Source organism: Ambystoma mexicanum, chromosome 3q (assembly GCF_040938575.1).
Source record: "Ambystoma mexicanum isolate Mex_15411 chromosome 3q, UKY_AmexF1_1, whole genome shotgun sequence".
In the NCBI taxonomy this organism is placed as follows: domain Eukaryota; kingdom Metazoa; phylum Chordata; class Amphibia; order Caudata; family Ambystomatidae; genus Ambystoma; species Ambystoma mexicanum.
The window spans coordinates 30,179,929-30,198,734 of NC_090926.1; the positions used below are offsets into that span (position 1 = coordinate 30,179,929).

The window sequence follows — 18,806 nt, forward strand, 5'->3', positions numbered from 1 at the left end:
TCCCTTCTGCGCTCAGCTCCTGCAAGAACAAGAACACCGTTAGGAACAGCCTTACCTAGCGGCGCTTCTGCCCATCATTCATCGCTTCTTCTGTTCTGCAGGCATCTTCGGCGGTGTCATGCCCATCGCGGCACGCCGCTGCCTAAGGAAAAGGGAAAAGAACAGAAAAAAGGCATTAGTAAGTATTCAGCAATTGTTCGCTTATTTTTAAAGACTATACGAGCTTCAGACGCTTACCTGGATCCCAGCCGCTCTGGGGGAACTCAGTCTCTGGAACTCATCCATCTGCAAGAGGGAAAAAGACACTCCAGGTTAGCGTGGAAACATCTAGAGGCGCTGCATATCGCGCTTACACCTCATTTCTTCTTCATAACCGGCATCCACGCTGAAAACGTCGCAGCACCTAAAAGACACAGAAAAAGAACTCAGTTCAATACAAATACAAAAGGGTTGCAACGTGCATCACGCGCTCACTCAGCTTCAGCACTACTCATCTCAGCAGCACGTCGCCATCCCCAGACGCCGGTCATCATCTAAGGAAGGAAAGGAACAAAGTTAGAGAACTGTTCAAAAGACTCATACTTACCTGTCGGGCCAGTGAAGTAACTAGGCAGCAACGAGCCCCCATCAATCAACGCACCCCACCGCTGAAAGTAGGACGGAGAGCACACTTTACAAGAAAACAAGTTGAGCTGTGGATCAAAGGGGAGGGTTGGACCCTGGGGAAGAAGGGGTTCAAGCACACAGAGACAATAGGGAGTTAAACTCTACCAATCCTGTGTTTCAGGCCCAGTCTCCAGTCGAATAGCCTCCAGTGAAGGGTTCGAGGTCGTAAGAGGTCAGAACAGGCCGAGTGACGTCCCCGTGGATACCAGATGAGCGTTACAGCTTCTGGTACCATTGTTCCACTGCCCATCCTCTACATAATTTAACAATTTACTTTGCTAAATATGCACAAGTCCTGCTTGGAACGATCAGGGCCACGTGAATGCTAAATAAGCACACAACATATTTCGCAAGAAGGTTTTCAACATGCATCGATGCTCCGAAAGCGTCAGCTCGACAGGCAAGGTCTGTGCTTCCACACTTCCAGGGCAGGTGGATCATCCGGGCACGTATGATGGTAGCAAAATAGCCTTCTTGTCCTTCCAAAAAATTATAAGAAATCGGTGGGTGCTGTAATTGGACCCCCGACTTTTGCAAGTCAAGTGGAAGGCCGACACCCCGGTGCCACATGCTATGCCACCTATTTTCTGAGAAAAAGGACATCAGTTACTAGTGGACGCCAGTAACCGTTGCAGTAGGACAGTAGGTCTGGCGGATCATTCAATTGGTGGCAATCTTTCACCACTTCCTTCCCCCAAAATGCAGCGATCAAGCAGGGATTGGCTTCTTGGGTGAGCGGGCTTAAAGCGAGTCATGAAGTAATTTTTTCTGATAGGTCAAGTGAGTTTCTATGGTACACAGTTCAAATGAAAAACTAGAACGTTAAGTTAATGTTGACAGTTACTGAGCGTGGCTCCGAGCGAGTCTACTGGTTTAGGAGCCGTGGCGTCACAATATTTCCCATGGAGCAACCAAGAACTGAACTCATGGCTTTTAACTGTGCTGATTATTTGATGGCCGAATACTTGACTCTTAGCCTTTACAGCTCACAGTACTTTTCTTTAATCCACATATGCCACCCCTCTCTCTACTAAGAGCATTCTCCTTCCGGTCACGATCAAGCATTATTTGATAACGCATCATGGTCCTATTCAGTGCTTTAAGCGGGATTAGAAATTGGGGGGGGTTGGGAGGGGCTCCCGTTAGAGGGTGCAGCCCGAGTACGGGTGTGCTTAGGCCACGCCCCCTATCGAGAGCCCCCAATCCCCTGAAGGGGTGGGGGCTGCTAAAAGAAGCAGAGCTATAGCGCACCGATATTATTAATTACCTTTGATGTGCCCAGCCCACTGTTCTACTGCACGTGCCAGCTGAGGTTCCTTTTATTGGAGAGCCATGTCATGACCACATTCCTCTGTTTCCATAACAAAAAAACAAACAACTGTAAACGCCTCAACATGTGAACCAACATTACAACTTTGGGTGCATGGTGCATTCCATCATAGGAGGCTAACAGACCTCTCGTCACCTGGTGATCATAGATCAAACTCCACACTGTGGAATGTTTCTTCAGTCCTTCCATGCTTGCTGTTAATGCCCCTGATCATCTTACTGAGCACAAATTAATAACACATCCTCGTCCTCAGCTTCCTGCCATGCAGGCCCTCTTCCTTCTGGTGACGCCAGCGGAGACATAGACGTTCTGGCCAGTTTCCTTCCCACTGCTTGTTGGGTATCCTCCCTGGAGGTTATGGCTGGTACTGGGGCAACAGCTGGCTGGTGATGAGGCCGGACAGACCCTCGCAAAGTGGTCAACTTTTCCACACATGCATCCTTTGGCCGGGCAATCGCATGCGTGCAGCAGGCCCCATCTGCACTGTGGGCATAGTGCTGCACCTCCCATGCCAGCATCCTTCCGAGCCCACTCTTTCTTGAAAACCTTGCTTCCCTGCCATTTCCCTATAGCATATACGTCCTCCAGTTTCACTCTCTGCATGGACATGTCCATGGCGGACGCTCTTATTTCGGCTAGTTCATGGGACTTGCCCATCTCTAGGATCCTGGCCAGTGTTATATAGGGCTCTCCAATGACCTGCTTCCTCAATTTAGCCAAACTGCAGGCAAAGATGATTTGTTGCCTAATCTGTTCATCCTCATTGTTGCACAATGCACAGGATAGAGCAATGTGCCGCAGCCTTCCGTGGAACGCATCCAGGTTTTATCTGTCTTCCTGGCTTGCTGACCTCGACCTGAACCGCTCAGTCACGGTTGATCACGGCCATAAAACAGTCATTCAGCACCTCAATGGCAGCTGCTTACGATAAATCCATAGGCTGCAGTGTCTTGAACAGATTCTGAACTGCGGGACATGCCGAATATAACAAGTTCGGCCGTCACCCGCTCACTGATCTCAACAGCAAAATGTTCGATCAATGCAGTCCGAGGCGCAAGGCAGGCTCTTGCTCCAACTAGGTCTGATCCACTCTGCAACGCCAGCTGTCCTTGTTGACGGTGTGCACTGCCACCTGCCTGTGCGCCATCCCCAGTCTTCCATGGCGTATTATCAGAGGCTAATGTGGCCTGTGCTTGTGCTAATGTGGAATGCCACAGTATATCCGCGTGTGTGTGTTGGCACGAGCGCTCACGAGGAGACGCAATCCTATGGTGTCCTTACCACCACACCCGACTGATGAGCACAAATCTCCCACCATCTATGCAGTTGACCACCAGCCCAGCAGGTGCAACCGTGCGCTGTGTGTTCCTTCTCTGGGCTAGTGCTCTTGGGCCTTAGCACAGATGCTCTGAGCCCCAAGCGAGGACAATTGTTCTTCGCACATGTTCACACTGTCCCACACACGGAGCACATACCATTTCCTTACTCACTGAGCTCCTGAGCATGGCTAAACAATGCCCGTACTCTCTACCCTATCTGAGAAGAGATCATTTACACTACCCCAGGCACGGAGCACACATTATGCCTTTCTCGTAGTTATGAAACTCCTTAACATGGAGCACAGAGCAAAAATGGAACAAACCATTGGTGGGTTACCCACCCCCCTTTTTATGAGAAGAGCTCCAAGCGTGGAGTGGAAAACTAAAGTACTTTTTTGTGTTTGTTCTTGTAGCCTTCACACAGTGCCCCGACTTCCAGAGGTCCCACCCTCTCCCTCTGTAACGGCTCTGATCCGGAGTGCACGGGTTCAACCCTTTGTAATGCCACGGCACGGCAGAGTGCAGGCCTGCACTGCTGTCGGCATATAGAAAAATGTGTATTGTGTATTTTGAGCGGACAAAAGTCACTGCCGCAGCCCAGGCCCAAATCAAAAAGGAAGATCTTCCTGGAATCATTCTGGAGTCATCAGGTGACTCCATCCTAGAGTCATCCATAACTAGTTCAGTGAGATCATCCGAAACCATGCCGAAGTATGCGTATAGGCCGAAATATTCAAATGAGATTACTATAGAGTTATCACAGAAACTACTCCAAGAGGAGTAGTGATTACTTCCAGTGATGATCTTGTATTACTCCAGGATGACCCCATAACAACTTCAGGGATGGGTTTGAATTACTCCAGGATGACCCTGTGACAACTTTAGGATGGGTTTGAAATTGTGAACGATTATTGCAGACAACTTCAGGAGGATGTTGCTTTCAAACGATTTAGGAAAAGGGTTTTGATTCCTTGTATTACTATAGGGTTAGACTTACGGATAGTGTACTGGAAAACATGGAATTTGTAGCCGTTACTTGCCATCTTTGCTAGAGCACTCAAATGTCATTAACTAAGGTTTGCTGATTTAGTATACAAAATTACAAATCCACCCCACAAAGTCACAAACCAACCTCTAAACTCCCTCATTTCACATCTCACCTCTAGCCTACATGGCATCACACCCAATAAACTCCCACAATTACAAATCACTGCACTAAAATAAACACTTTCAGTGACCTAAACAGAATCCGTTAAAGGTCTACCTGCATGACAAGACTGCCGATCACTTCACCAATATCACTATGAGCAGCTAGCAATTAGTTCGACCATTCACCACACCTAAGAAAACATTAGCTGATCACCAACAGAAATCCAATAGTACAAAAACATGTACTATTTACAAGTTGGCACCAGCCTAAAAATTCACCAAATCAACTATAATTGTTCTGCACACAAGGGTACTTGCATCTTCAGTTTCACAGAGCAGCAAGTGAGCTACAAATTACATTGTAGATTAGTAGCAGGGGCTAGTAGCAGGGGCTGGCGTGGCAACCGAACTCGGTTGTGGGGATGTTCCAATTTTTAAACTGTAATCTGAAAGATTGCGCAGGTGTGGGGTAACGTGTAGGTGTCACTTCATTGACCAAACAGGCATGACCGTCCTACTGTAACAAGAACACACTGTTAAGACGACATGGTGGTTTGAGATTGTCAAATTAGATATGTCTGACAAAACATTTGTAGCAGACAATTGACGGGTTACTTTATAGTCCAATATTTTGCAGTTGTTGCACAGCTACATCTCTGGGAACTGTAACATTACACAGACATCTGCCGATTTAATGTTGCGTCAATCAATTGTCCAGGTAAAGTAAGAGGCAGGTTCTGAGGAAGGAATGAAGAACACTAGCCATCTCTGCCAAAAGACTTAGGTTTTCCAGCTTTTGTGAACAGCCATTAATACGTTTTGGAATAGACCGTTTTCACCCATCAGCTTTTACAACATAATGCTCTTGTTTTTTCACTGCATCTTCTTTTTCCAGATTCCACTAGTAGCTGCTTTTTCTCCTCTACCTTTCTTTTTAAAGCCTCAATTATAGCTTTTCGTTATTTCATCAAATGTATCCTGTGTCTTAATACTGTTTCTTGGCTGTGGCTATGAAAGTTGAAACTTCATAATGTGACTACCAATACAACAAACATTTTGCCTGAGCTGTACACTGGGGTGACTCCCCTTAAGCGTGACCCTATCTGCCCCCTTGGAGTTTTGCTTATTCTTGCTCTCCTGGGCGCCTTCCCTCCCTCCCCGTGCAGCTACCCACAACTCAGTGTAGCCACACACATAAAAGTGTTTATAGGTATATACCCTCGAGAGTGTGCTGTGATCACTATCATTTATAAATAGTGGCGAGCTGCATCACCAATTCCACAAGGTCTACGAATAACGACCTTGAATTAATGAATGGGACAGAAAAACGATTGGTATTTGCTAATCACGCTCTACCTTGGACATCCTAGATTGGTTCCCCAACCCGTGGACTACATTTGGTCACCTGGTCACTATACCAAGTGTTCAATTTCAAGGCCTTAAAGACGGCCAAGGTCGAAACATGTGTCGGCTAACTTTATAGGAATAAATTCACCTACAGATGGATATTGTTTTACTTTCATTCGAAAAGACTGTATACATAACTTTAAGGAGGTAGAGTACGATTCGTTAATACCAATCCACTGTCTGTCCTAGCTGCACACATACTCTGACCTGGACTACGGTCCCCGAGGGCGTTCAACCCATAGTGCTTTGCCAATAACATAAGAGAAATCAGTAGACCATCTATACTTTAGAGCAGTGGTCTTCAAACTTTTTTGGCCTGGGCCCCCACCCTGAGCAAAGTTTGGGCAGGCCGGGCCCCCCCAAAAGTGCCAGATGGACAGTATGTAGAAATCGCTATGAACTTTTGTATGCCATCACTGCACCCTACTCCCAGTACAGACCCTGGGCTCTCCCCACCCTACTCCCACCACTATCCCAGTGCTGCCGCCCATCCTGGTCCCACCAAAGTCCCATAACACAAGCATACACATTTAAATAAAAAATAAATCGCCATAAACGTACCTTCTGCAGGGGACTGCGCGTGGTTGCTAAAATGCCCCGCTGCAGGTTGCTCTGGCCGTATGTGCGAGGCGGCGCAGGAGCACCCCCTCGCACATACATACATGCAGTGCCCCAGCCAGCATTTCCAATGAGCTATGCAAGGCTGGCGAAGCAAAACACCCCCAGCCTTGCATTGGCTCAGTGATCATGTGCGGCTGGGGAAATAAACTGTCAAAGGCAAACAGCGTTTCCCTTTGATAGTTCAGTCAGCCCAGGAGCACTCCCTCAGCTGGAAAAAGCATCTGAGGGAGGGCTCAGTGTTTCACTGGGCTGGCTCCTCGGCTCCTACATAATGGGTGAGGAGGCCAGTGCGTGGACGGCCCCTCACTCATTATGGTTGAGAGGGCAGGCTTGGACTTGCCTATATGGCAATAGGACGATGACCGTCCCAAAAATGCAAAATGCTAGTGTCGGCCTGTCAAAATGGGCCACTTTTTTGGCCAATTTGGGCCAGTTTGAGGAGTTGCTTCAATATGCAGCTAGTAGTTTTGACCATTGTTGCTGAATACATATTCCTTAAATATCACAATTTGTTTACATTTGAACAAAAAAACAACCCCTTGGGTACTATCCAAACAGTCTGTGACTAAAGGACTGAATATCCATTTGCAACTTCTGGCCATTTTTTCCCCATTGGTGACTAAGGCAGTTTTATGGTCCAGTCTGACCATGTGAGCCGCCCCTTCCCATTTCCTCCAATCTAAAAAAACAAAAAAAAAGTCACATTTCATGCTGGGCTATGGCGCCCCGGCGCCCCGCCCCCCCTGTGATGGGGGCGCGCCCCACAGTTTGAAGACCTCTGCTTTAGAGAGTTACTCTAGAGGAAAGAGATAATGTAAATGAGGTGGGCATTGTGTAGCGTTCATCTGTATGTGTAAAAAAAAGGGAACGACTCCGCATTGGGACGTCAGATGTACTCTTCCCCCAAACATCAAATAGATGGAAAAAAAAATAATACATTGCTTACCTAACTAGAAAAGCATGACTGCCTTGAAATACATTCTTCTTCGCGTATTTCTCTTCTACCTTCATCGATACCCTCTATCAGCAATTAACTTCACCAGGAATTGCAAAGGCTCAAATTCCCCATCCTTTCAAATGCACAGAGATTTGTTGGAATCAAAGAGTGCCATGATGATTTGAGTTATTGTCTAAAAGAAGAAATAAAATATGTAAATTTAGTATGTGCTAAGTATTTGTGAACCAGGTCTGTACCCAAAAGCATCAATTTTAGTGGGCTTGCTATGGATGTTCCTGCCTGATGTGTCCTGATTTATGAGTGAAGCGTCTCTTGGTGCTTGGTTAACTTCCTCCAGGACTTCCAATCATTCTGGCTTTAACTAGTTGTATCTGTTTGCAAATTTAGAGGTGGGTGTTCTGGAGAGGCAATACGTTCTTAACTGCAGAGCTCTTGTACCTAAAATGCTGCATTCATTTTGTGTGTGTCCTTTAAAAGACAAGAGCCCGTTTCAGTTTCTTAAATGTAAATATCAACCATAGAGAGCCTTGCAGGCAGCAACATGTACAGGAAATAGGAGGGTATGAAGGGACAGAACCCATGACCAAAGTGATCTTTACTGGGGGAAGAACAAAGTAAATATTACACCTTAGCAGGAAGGCCTTTGCTAATACTAGCCAGGCACCATCCTCCAGAAGGGTCAGAAGTCTCCCCCCGCACACCCGGGCCGCATAAGTATCGCTAATGTGCAATAAATTATGCACTACAGCAGAACTAGTGCAGTGCTCATAGCAGTGCAAAAATCCTGCAAAAAACGAAACCATGCTATGGGTAAACATTGCAGAGGTATGGTTTCTCACACATGCACCACGGCTGGATACATATAGATAACCTATCACGTAGAGGGCCTGGTGCACCCGAGGAAGGCATGGACTATTTGTGTGGAACATTGTGGGGGCATTGGAGCAGCAATAGCATTAAAGCCAGAGAGAGGCAGCCAGTATTTATCCCCTACTTGGAAACGGTTTGAAAGCAATCAGCCTGATCGGTAGAACAGTCATTGTGTGGAACTGGGAAGGAGTCGCCACACTCACGAAAAGGGGGCCTTTGTATGCTGAACAGCTGGGGAGCCTTATGGTAGAGGCCTTTAAACGGGGGATGCCAGGTGGTGGGGGTCTTGGAAGGATTATGGTGACTTTTTAAAAGAAAATATAAGCATTTGTGGCTTGGAGGGGGGGGGGGGGGGGGCAGAAATCATTTTACTCAAGGGGGGGTCTAAGAATAAAAAGCTTGAAGTTTGCCTTAAGCTTAAGCCGAAGACCATTGCCTTAAGGGAATAAAGTGACCCCAAACTTACAAATAGCAAAGCAATTCACAGCACTCCTTTCACGCCCAGGTCACAGAAAGCTCCTGCTACCGCGCCATTCCTCGGGTACACAAGGCTGCTGATAAATCCAGACAAGCAAGAAAATAGCTCAACATCATCTAACGAGAATGAACTGGTACCATCATTAGATACAAAGAAAAACCATAAAAACATTCACCACAGATCATCAAACAATGATCAAAAAAGATTTTCAAAATTAATGACAGGGATCACTATCCGTAGCAAGCATTCAATAAAGTTTACAGGCAAACTATCTTCAACTGCTGATGTCGAGTGGTTGGGGAAAAAAAACTGCATTGAAGAGGCAATAAAATCCCTCCAGGAACCTTATCAACCTATATAGAGAATGTGACATAAGAATAACTAGAACGTACAGTAATCCCGAGTCCCTGAAACTTACATTTGTATATATTAAATCATGTAGCGATTTCCCCAAAGTGTTGAACAAAGTAAACTGAGTAGAGCATGGGTCATGAGGGGAATTAGAACACGGTCCCCTGCGCCCATAAAGGCTGGCACAACTAGCCCTACTGTGAACCGAAAAGGCAATGGAAAAAAGGGGGTAAACAAGCCATCTATGTGCTCTTTACACTAAATGACGTAAAAAGCTCTGCCTCGCGGGTATAGCATCCGTAACTTCCAGCAATGAAAAAAATAATATTCAAAAGCATTACAATACAAAATGAGTCTTTGAATGCCAGACAGTTCGCTTTTTATGTGGGGCAGCTTTGACCTTGAACTTCAGAGTACCTGCCCTGTACACTTTTCACATTACACAAATCTCAACAATCTTCCACAGATTGAAAAGGGGGACGGGTGGGAGTTCAGACTCTCCTTTAATGCAAATTCAGTTGCTGGACAATTAATGGATGCCACTTTTTTTTTTAGTTGGCTGGTGTTCAATGGCTTACGTGAAAGCAATGATCAGGTTGCAAGCATTGTTAAGAGAAATAAATAGATGGGGGCATCTGTCCACTGTTTGTTAGAGGAGTCTTTTTCTCTCCCTTCTTCATGAGACCTTGGATGGCCAATATCTGCAACCATTCTCTGTGCGCAGAATCACAACGGCAAATTTAAGCCGAAAGCACCTTGTGCCACCAGAAGGAGGAACGCGGGAATCAAACAACTCAATTCATAAGGGCGTTTCAACCATCCCCAGCCTGAGACTACACCTGGCGGTGTGTGCAGCACACCCCGTACCAAACAGCGACTCAAAAAGTCTGCCACACACTTCAAAACTTAGCCAGCCTTCATGCTAGCCAAACAAATCTTTTCCACTTGGCCCCCTGCTTCAGAATGAAGCAATATTAAAAGATGCTGCGAAAGTCACACACGCTTCCCACAAGCCACACAGAACAATCCCCACACACGGGAAAAGCTATGCCAGCGGGTGTCTGTGCACTGGCATGCACCTGTCAGCATTGTGTCCTCTACTACAATAGACACATTCTGACAGGGGCTATGCGACACTGTAATGTTCTTATGCAGACAACAGAGTCAAAGCTTGGGTATCGCTGGGTCCGTCCTTCACAGTAAAGCACTGGAATGATTTTGCTCGTACCCACTGAAGGTGTGGTCACATGTACGAGTTGTATATGCACCGTAGAGGACACATAGCAATGTCGCACACAAGGGCACAGCAAGCACGTGGATAATCAACCACTTTAAAGCAACTAGGGATTTTGCAAAGGTTTGTTTAGTACCTTAAGCTTCTGTCATTTAAGCCCACACATGCACTGTCACCTAGGAACCAGGGAGGATAAGTGCTCATCCAAACTAGCAATCAAAATATATGTTAACATAACAGTGCCAGCAAGATAACAATTAGGTTTTTTACCTTTAAAAAGAATAATAATTCCTGATAACAAGATAGTCACTCTACAGGCAGTGGTCTTCAAACTTTTTTGACCCCCGAGCCATCCCCAAGAAAAAAGGTACTTGGCTTTGGCCCTATCCACATGGACTCCAAAATGTTTATCTGGTGTAGAATGGTGCAGGTGCCAAACAACGTTCTTTCAAAATCATTGCTTGCAATAACTCAAATTAGAGGGCAAATATTTGTAAACACAGCATTCTGAATTTTTTGCTACAGGGCACGTGACTAAAGTAGTGTTGGACATTTATTTCCTACAGTAACGTAGGATATACTCAAGTACAAAAACTTGATTATCATCAGTGCAGTCACTTGCAAGTTGGACAGTGGCATACTGGAGAACTAGTGTGAAGGGTGGGCCTGCCTTTCAGCAGCCAGCCATCACTATTGGGTTTATTTTTTGCAATAGCCAACCACAGGTTTTCTTCCAGCTTTGACCAATATTTAGTCTTTAGGGCTGCAAGTGTTGAAAATCCAATCTTGCAAAGGTACGAGGTGCTGAAAGGTAACAGTACGTTGTGCATTTGGATAAAGTAGGAAACTGCATTTTGCCAAAATCCACCCAAGGACAATTTTTTGAATTGTCTCTCCAGTAGGCGGTCACTTTGAAGTTCCATTAGTTCCTCCTGGAGGTGTATTGGTAGGAGGGCGTGCCTCTACGTCTGATAGGAAAGGCTGAACCACTCAGTCATTGATGCTACAATTGTCCTCTGGAAAGTACTTTTGAGAGTGGTTCTGAGCTGGTTTCCCATTAGTTCAGCAACACATGAAAAGATCACTCCGCCTCCTAAAAATCATCTGCTAATAATGGAAACAAATCAGAATGCAGAAATTAACCCTCCTCCTCCAAAGCTCCAACTTTCTTGAATGCTGACATTTTTGCGTTCGTAGCCAATGATGTGGTTGCTTTTCTGTGCCTTGCAAGGAGAGGTTTAAAAAAGAAATATAGCTTTTCAAAGAGGTCGCCATAGTAAGCTACCAGTACAAGCCAGTGTGAATCACGCAGAGGCTCTTCTTTCGTCTGGTCTAAACCCAGGAGAAAGCGTCTCACTTTGTTCCCGAGTTACTAAACACAATTTAAAACGTTGCCCCCTCGAGAGCAATCTGACCTCTGTGTGAAACAAAGCATCATGTTCAGCTCCCATTTCTGCACATAATGTGGCAAACAGACGGGCTCTTGTGCAGTGCATCTTAATAAAATGCACAATCTTTACAACAGATGTCAGCACTGCCGAGAGTCCATTCCCCATATTGCACATAGGCAAAGCTTGCTGGGGATCACGCAGTGTGTCCACAATATATGTGAAGCTACTACCAACACTTCACTTTTAACCCAGTTCTAGCACCAGACATTGAAGGACCACCATCCAAGCAAATACCAACACACGCCTCCCACTTCAGGCAGTGGGAACTTAGGAAGTAGTTAATGCCAATGACTATAGATGCAGTTGCTCTGCCCTGAATTGGTTTACAAAATATTTATCCAATATTTCAAGCACGATATTAATTCTGTACTTATAGAAGAGGACAGATCAATAATGCAGCGGAAAATTGTGGGTCATCACATAAAGATACTTTTGGATTTCTCTGCTGCACAGTCACTAAGCATTACCCGGTTGACCGTGAGAATTGTTGGCAGTATTACTCGCAGCATCTGTAAAGGGCTTTTTTCCCCTCCCTCCAGATAAAGTGGTAAGAAGCTTCCAAAGCATTTGCAGGTATTGAGGGCACGTTTTATCAGTGTCTTCTTGCCCGTGTATGCCTTGCAGCTGCCGTACAAACAAATCCCTGGTCTTTTTTGCTAATGTTTTGTTGCCAAATACGCCTTAACAGTGTTGGCTTCAGGCTTGCTAATGTAGCGCCACAAACCACACGCTGCAGCTTAACCCGTCAACCACTGCGATCCATGTGAACCCAAAATGCAAAAAAGACATCATATTTCCGTGTGCAATTTCTCGTGTCAGTTTCCACCTCTCTTTCCGCTTTTCGTTTGAGATTCCTACCATCTTTGGGCACTAAAACATCCAGTTCTATGTGTTATTTCTGCATTTTAAAGCCCGAACACCAAAAAAAAAGACTGATTCTTCCCCACCCGCCGCTCATTACCTCGTCAATCGGGGGTTTGGGGGGCCCCGAACACCCAATTCCCCCCCCTCCCAACACACACATCTTACCCACATGCGCGCACACACAGTCCAAAACTCACCTCTGCCTCCTGTGACGAATCTGCTGGGGCTCACAGCGCCTGTCAGCCCGGGCGCGGTTTGACAAGTATGATAGTTTGATTTAGAAAGACTGATCTGTGCGGTCACAGATCGGTCTTTCTAAATCACCCCCCGCTCCCATCGGTACAGTGAAAAAGATATTTTCACTTAGTACCAATGATCCATCGAAAAAAGGAGCCTGACTGAAAACATTGCAAACCCCCATGTTAATTTGGGTCACGTTATTTTTTTAAAACCATTTAAAGTTTTCAAAAATTAAAAAGGATTTAAAAGATTTAAATTGACAAACACCACATAAGATTTAAAACAAACCATGTGAAAAGGCTGGGGGGGGGGGAGAGGAGGTGTGACAAAACCATGTGAACAGCTTGAGGGGATTAAAAAAAATCTCTGAGCAGGAATGGGTCAGAAACGCTGCTTGGATAAAAAAAAAAAAAAAACAACATCATATTGATACAAGTCTCACTGTTCAGATTGTGAAGTTCTAGCTTGAATTTTTTGTTGAAGTGTGGTCCTGGACTAGGCCACAGGGTGGCAAAAACCACACCTGGATGCATATTGCACAGGGCTGATATAAACCTCAGTACTTCTACTCAACCCATGTTACATAGGGAAAAGAAATCTTCACTTGCCTGCGTGACTGGGTAAAGTGCTTCGCTGGATTTTTCTTGCTGGGACACAGGTTGACAGACCAACGCTTGGAGCGATGCTGCTGCAATGAAAACAGTTATTCAAGGATACATGGGTCTACCTGCGACAAAAATGAGCAAGGGTTAAAACCAGCTCTTGGGTGTTAGGCATCAGCTAGTAAGGGTTCCATGTGTTAAAAATGCTGCAAAAATGGCTGTTTACAGAACAAACAAAAAAAATATATATATTGCAGTAAAAGGCTGTGGTTTTGCCACTGCCATCCATGTAAAGGATGCGGGGGACACCCCTGCAACTCCCAGACCCATTATACCATTTAAGGGGAGCATGGGACACCCCCACAACCCCTGCTCCCATTAAAATGGTATACCTTTACCAGGTCAAACCACGATTTTTTGTAAAGGTAACATTTTTGCCGCAATTGTATTACTGCATACCGCTAGTAAGCCGGACTTAAGGCTGGGAAACCAGGAGAGTACACAGTGCACTGTAAATGCAACTCCCACATGAGACGTGGACTTTCAGTACCGCCCCAAACTGGACATGAGAAAGGAACAGCCCCAAAAATAGGTTTGAAATCCCCGAATATGACTCCTACTATATCTTTAAAATTACCCCACCATCACCCACAGCAAAATACAGTAGTTTTGAAATAAATAAATAAGGACATTACCATCGGCAAGTCGTAATACAGATGTGCAGATTTTTTTTTTTAAGGTGCCATTGCTGTTGGGGTCTTTGCTGTCCAAGATGAGATGATTGAGCCAATTTGTGTTCCTGCAATTGAAGAAGTACAATAAAAAAATATTATAGATGTACCAGATTGAGCGTACCAATATTTGTGCACTACACTCTGCCAGTCAGTACACATCCTCCCCCGCACACAAAAGGAACCTAGGGTGCAGGGTCCAACTGGGAAATCTCCGAAGTTCCCTATAGGTCAGTCCACCCCAGCTGGCAGAAAGCAGTCAGAGGACATACCTGAAAACGTGACTCAAAGCCACAGAGACAAAAAAAATAAAAGAGCGAGCGAGAGTAAGAGTATCAGCTTGTTATATTTTACCATTAACAGTTGAGAAGTCCAGCCTGCTGGCATTCCAATCAGGCATCTACATATCTTACATAGAATATGACAGTAGTTCTTAACTCACCGAGCTAACTTTTGGAAACATGAAATAATAGCCATGTAGCTCATACTGCAGTTAGGTAACATTGCTGATGTAGCAGCAGACTCCAGAGGGTGCCATGCCAGACACGAGGGCCCCTGGCTTCTCTGCAACATGTGGTGCCACATGCAGGCTAAGGCCTGACACCCACATCAGGATGATATACACGAATTCCACTTTAAATCACTTCTATGGCAGCGGTGAACCCAAAGTGCTGTTGGTAATGCAGTGATTTTAGTACATCAAGGGATGCAAAGACTTGCTCTATAGTAGATGGCTCCCAGGGTAGCTCAGCAGGTTGACAGACCATTGCTGAGACTGTGTTTAAGGATGAATTTAACCAAAACAATAAAAACAAAAATATATGCAAAACTTGTTAATCGAATGACTTTTTGCAATTTTTTTTTAAAAAGGAAGTGCTATAAAATATTTTTGGCCAAGGGATGGGCTGGGGTATTTCTGCCTCCGTTTAGCACCCATGAACCCATTTTAATTTCCTAATAACTGCTGTCAGCACAATGGAAGCATTTATTTGTAAACAGAACATCTTTATAAATATAACCTGTGATAAAACACAAAGCAAGGGGCACACAAATTGTATTGGTGTGGTGCTCAGGGAAATAAATAAATGCATACATCTCAAAAGAAAAACTAGTGAACGCAAGTTTCAGCAGCGTTTTTGAGTTTGGAAATGACTTTCCTTTGAACAATAATGTGTCCAGCATGTAGAATGCCTGCTTTCAACAGTGACCACCCCGTCCCCGCCACAGTGATGTTCATGGCCCATTGATTTCCGTGGTGTCCTTTTCAGGACAGAAAAAAACAGTATGAGCAAACAGAGCCAGGAAATACGTGAGCGAAAGCTGGGGAAAAGGAGCACTGCTTAGATTAGGTCACCGAGTCCCCAGCTTCCCTCTGCAAAGTTGGGGGGATTGGTAAAGCCATGGCGGAGCCTGGCCGGATCTTTGGACCCGGCACCAGATGTCATGCCGGATCTCAGACCCAGCCAATGCCGTCCCAAGGACCAGAGGGGTGACGAGGCAGAGGGACAGCCAAAGCGGGGGGGGGGCGGTGTTGTATGATATCTGGCTCCCCCACGGCAGATTGCTGGAGAGCCCACCAATCTGCTGTGGGGGAGCTGGATATCATACAACACTGGCAATGCATGCTTCTGTTGCCGCTCGCCTCTTCTTCCCCCATGGCCAAGCAAGGTGGGGGCAAAGAGGGAGAGGGACACAGGGGGAACCAGCATTGCAGTGATCCAGCCCCCCTGCCCCACGTGTTAATCTTCATGGGTCCAAAGGGGGAAAGGGAAGCAGAGGGCTCGATAAAGGCCTGAAACGCTTGCTTCCCGGCACTCCCTCCAACTGTGGTGTGCGGTCTGAGTGGAGAAGCGGCATCCCTTACCAGGCAATAAGACGCTGTCGGCACCAGCAGGAAAAAACAACGCAGCGTGGACACGCGATTCAAATGCAGGAAAGTGCACGTCCAGGCTGCGTTTATTTACCGCGCCCCCATCAAGTTGCACTGACTGAGCATGTATTTTCGATTTTCTCGCTGTCCTGGATCACACGCCCAACAGTTTGAAGACCTCTGCCTACAGTATGGCTATTTTTTAGCGCTAAATACTCATTATGTTGCTGGCAAGACTACATAGGCGTTGCATTTTCACTGTATACTAGCAAAGCAACATGCAGGCACCTAGCCAGTGAGACAACGCAGGTAAATCAAGGAAGTCGCAAGGAAATGAAGGAAGTCAGTCCTATACAGAAAGAAAGAAATATGGTCAAGAAAGACATCTTGTGGTACAGACTCTGGTCGGTACAGCTCAATGCACTGCCTGGCAGCACTGAGCGGAAAACGTTCAGAACCCCTCACCTCGTAAAGGCAGTAAAGTTACAGAAATCATACCAAGGGAACTGCATGCCGTCGTAGTGAGCTCATTACTGTTTTAACAGTGAAAACTGTGTTGCTCAGATAACGCAGCGCTGGTCATTGGGCCGGCTCTCGTCGGATTCGAGATCCGGCACCAGATGTGTAGCTGGATCACGGGAGGTAGAAAAAAGGGGAGGCCTGATTATTGTCTATGGCCCTTCAGGCAGTTCTGCAATATAATAAGGGATAAGGCCAACTAGACCAGAGATGACAAATAACTATTGTTTAAATCAAAATAGTTTTTTATTATCCAAATACACATATCATGAAAAAATCGGCTCCACAAACCAAATGCAATACATCCCTCCAAAAACCATTCATTCATAACTCATCCATCCAATAATCATATTTGCAAAAATTGAATAAAACAAGGTGATACTTTGTATATACCACAAATAGTAAATCAGTCAATTATAAGTTCAACACTCGATTATTTTACAATGTGCCCCTCTGTTGGTATTCGGGGTTTTTTTTGAAAACTGTTGTCAACATGTTTCGGTTAAGTTTTCACACGAGGATGAGACAGTCCCCTCGTGTATTGACTTAGTGTTTAACCTTCTTCAAGACAGGAGAGCAATCGCCAACTTGGCGTTGTCTCTTGGTAAAAAACCAAAGGTGAGCGGTGTGTGGCAGGAGAGCCTTGAATCTAAAAATAAAAAAGAATAAAAATTGTCATCTCTGTGTTTACTCAACAAACTATTTACTTAGTATCTACATATAGTTTGCTTAGTTAACTATATATCACCTGTTAACCTCCTCTGAAACTTTCAGGGGCTGGCGAACCAGTGTGATGGAGTCGATCCCGTAGTGAATGCTTCCAGCAATGGCGCTTCACGTAATGGATGCCCTATAGTAAAAAGGACATGTGTGTTTTAAAATTCAGAAATGAGAACCTACTCAGGTCATTCACAAATAATGGGTTGGTACTCACTGTTATTCTCAAAAAGGAAAATATTTTCTTTTTTCTAATTTCCAGTTCGAAAATAGTGCCAATTAATTCATTAAAGCAACTGCGTTTTTAAAACGCCTGCGAAGGAGAAAACAAAGCATATGAAACATGCATTAACTGCTATGTTTCAAAGCGGCAGCAATCTGTCATTGTTGGATAAACTCCAGCACAATCACGCTTTAAAACCGGGAACACTTACTTGAGACAGCCGTATGTTTAATCGCTGTTACGGCTCACTGGCAAGAAGTGTAGCAAAATTTACGGCCGTGAACCGAAGGGCTGCCTATGTAAACAACAGACACAGAGCGGCATGATTAGTGTCTGCTCATTAAACTTGGTGCACTTCGGCACTGCTGTTTATGAAAATCATTCTTCTCTTACCTTGTTAAAGGCGAGAGATGGAATCCAGGACCCTGCTGCGCAGTCAATAGTCTGCGCTCCTATCGTCTGCCAGAGTTTTTGTAAACGCTGTGCAGGCATGCGCTTAGGCCTCACAAAGCGGTCGCTTGGAATTATGGGCTTCGTAGTCTATACTGACATATACAGGCTGATTCACATGTCACTGCCTGAGAATCTCGTGCATCCATCGCGAAATATTCTGTTTGTCAGTCTTGTGTTTCCTGGCTCGACATCTGCCGGAAATGTAGCTCACCGTCTGACAGACTCATGTAAACGCTGTATAAACATGCGCTATGGCCAGAGAGAACAACCGCTTGGAATTGTGGGCTTCGTAGTGCGTAGTGTCACTATGGATGATATAATATCGTCCGTGTTCAAATATAATAAGATGTATATGTCAGTATAGACTACGAAGCCCATAATTCCAAGCGACCGCTTTGTGAGGCCTAAGCACATGCCTGCACAGCGTTTACAAAAACTCTGGCAGACGATAGGAGCGCAGACTATTGACTGCGCAGCAGGGTCCTGGATTCCATCTCTCGCCTTTAACAAGGTAAGAGAAGAATGATTTTCATAAACAGCAGTGCCGAAGTGCACCAAGTTTAATGAGCAGACACTAATCATGCCGCTCTGTGTCTATTGTTTACATAGGCAGCCCTTCGGTTCACGGCCGTAAATTTTGCTACACTTCTTGCCAGTGAGCCGTAACAGCAATTAAACATACGGCTGTCTCAAGTAAGTGTTCCCGGTTTTAAAGCGTGATTGTGCTGGAGTTTATCCAACAATGACAGATTG

General features: G+C 45.3%; 1 protein-coding gene across 8 annotated transcripts in view; it reads right to left on the minus strand.

Moving 5' to 3' along the window:
- MAFF (MAF bZIP transcription factor F) overlaps nt 1-18,806 on the minus strand; it is a 56,542-nt gene that overhangs the window by 34,546 nt on the left and 3,190 nt on the right. For 2 of the 8 annotated variants that reach the window (XM_069652986.1, XM_069652984.1), the window contains exons 2-4: nt 14,236-14,339; nt 13,547-13,626; nt 7,439-7,622 (exon numbers count right to left, since the gene is read on the minus strand). In XM_069652986.1, coding sequence (XP_069509087.1) covers nt 7,439-7,503 — 65 coding nt within the window. In that variant the 5' untranslated portion in view covers nt 7,504-7,622; nt 13,547-13,626; nt 14,236-14,339. Of the gene's footprint in view, nt 1-7,438; nt 7,623-8,786; nt 13,140-13,546; nt 13,627-14,235; nt 14,340-18,806 lie in introns of those variants that run through there. The other 6 variants (XM_069652983.1, XM_069652982.1, XM_069652981.1 and 3 more) reach the window with 4 other exon arrangements.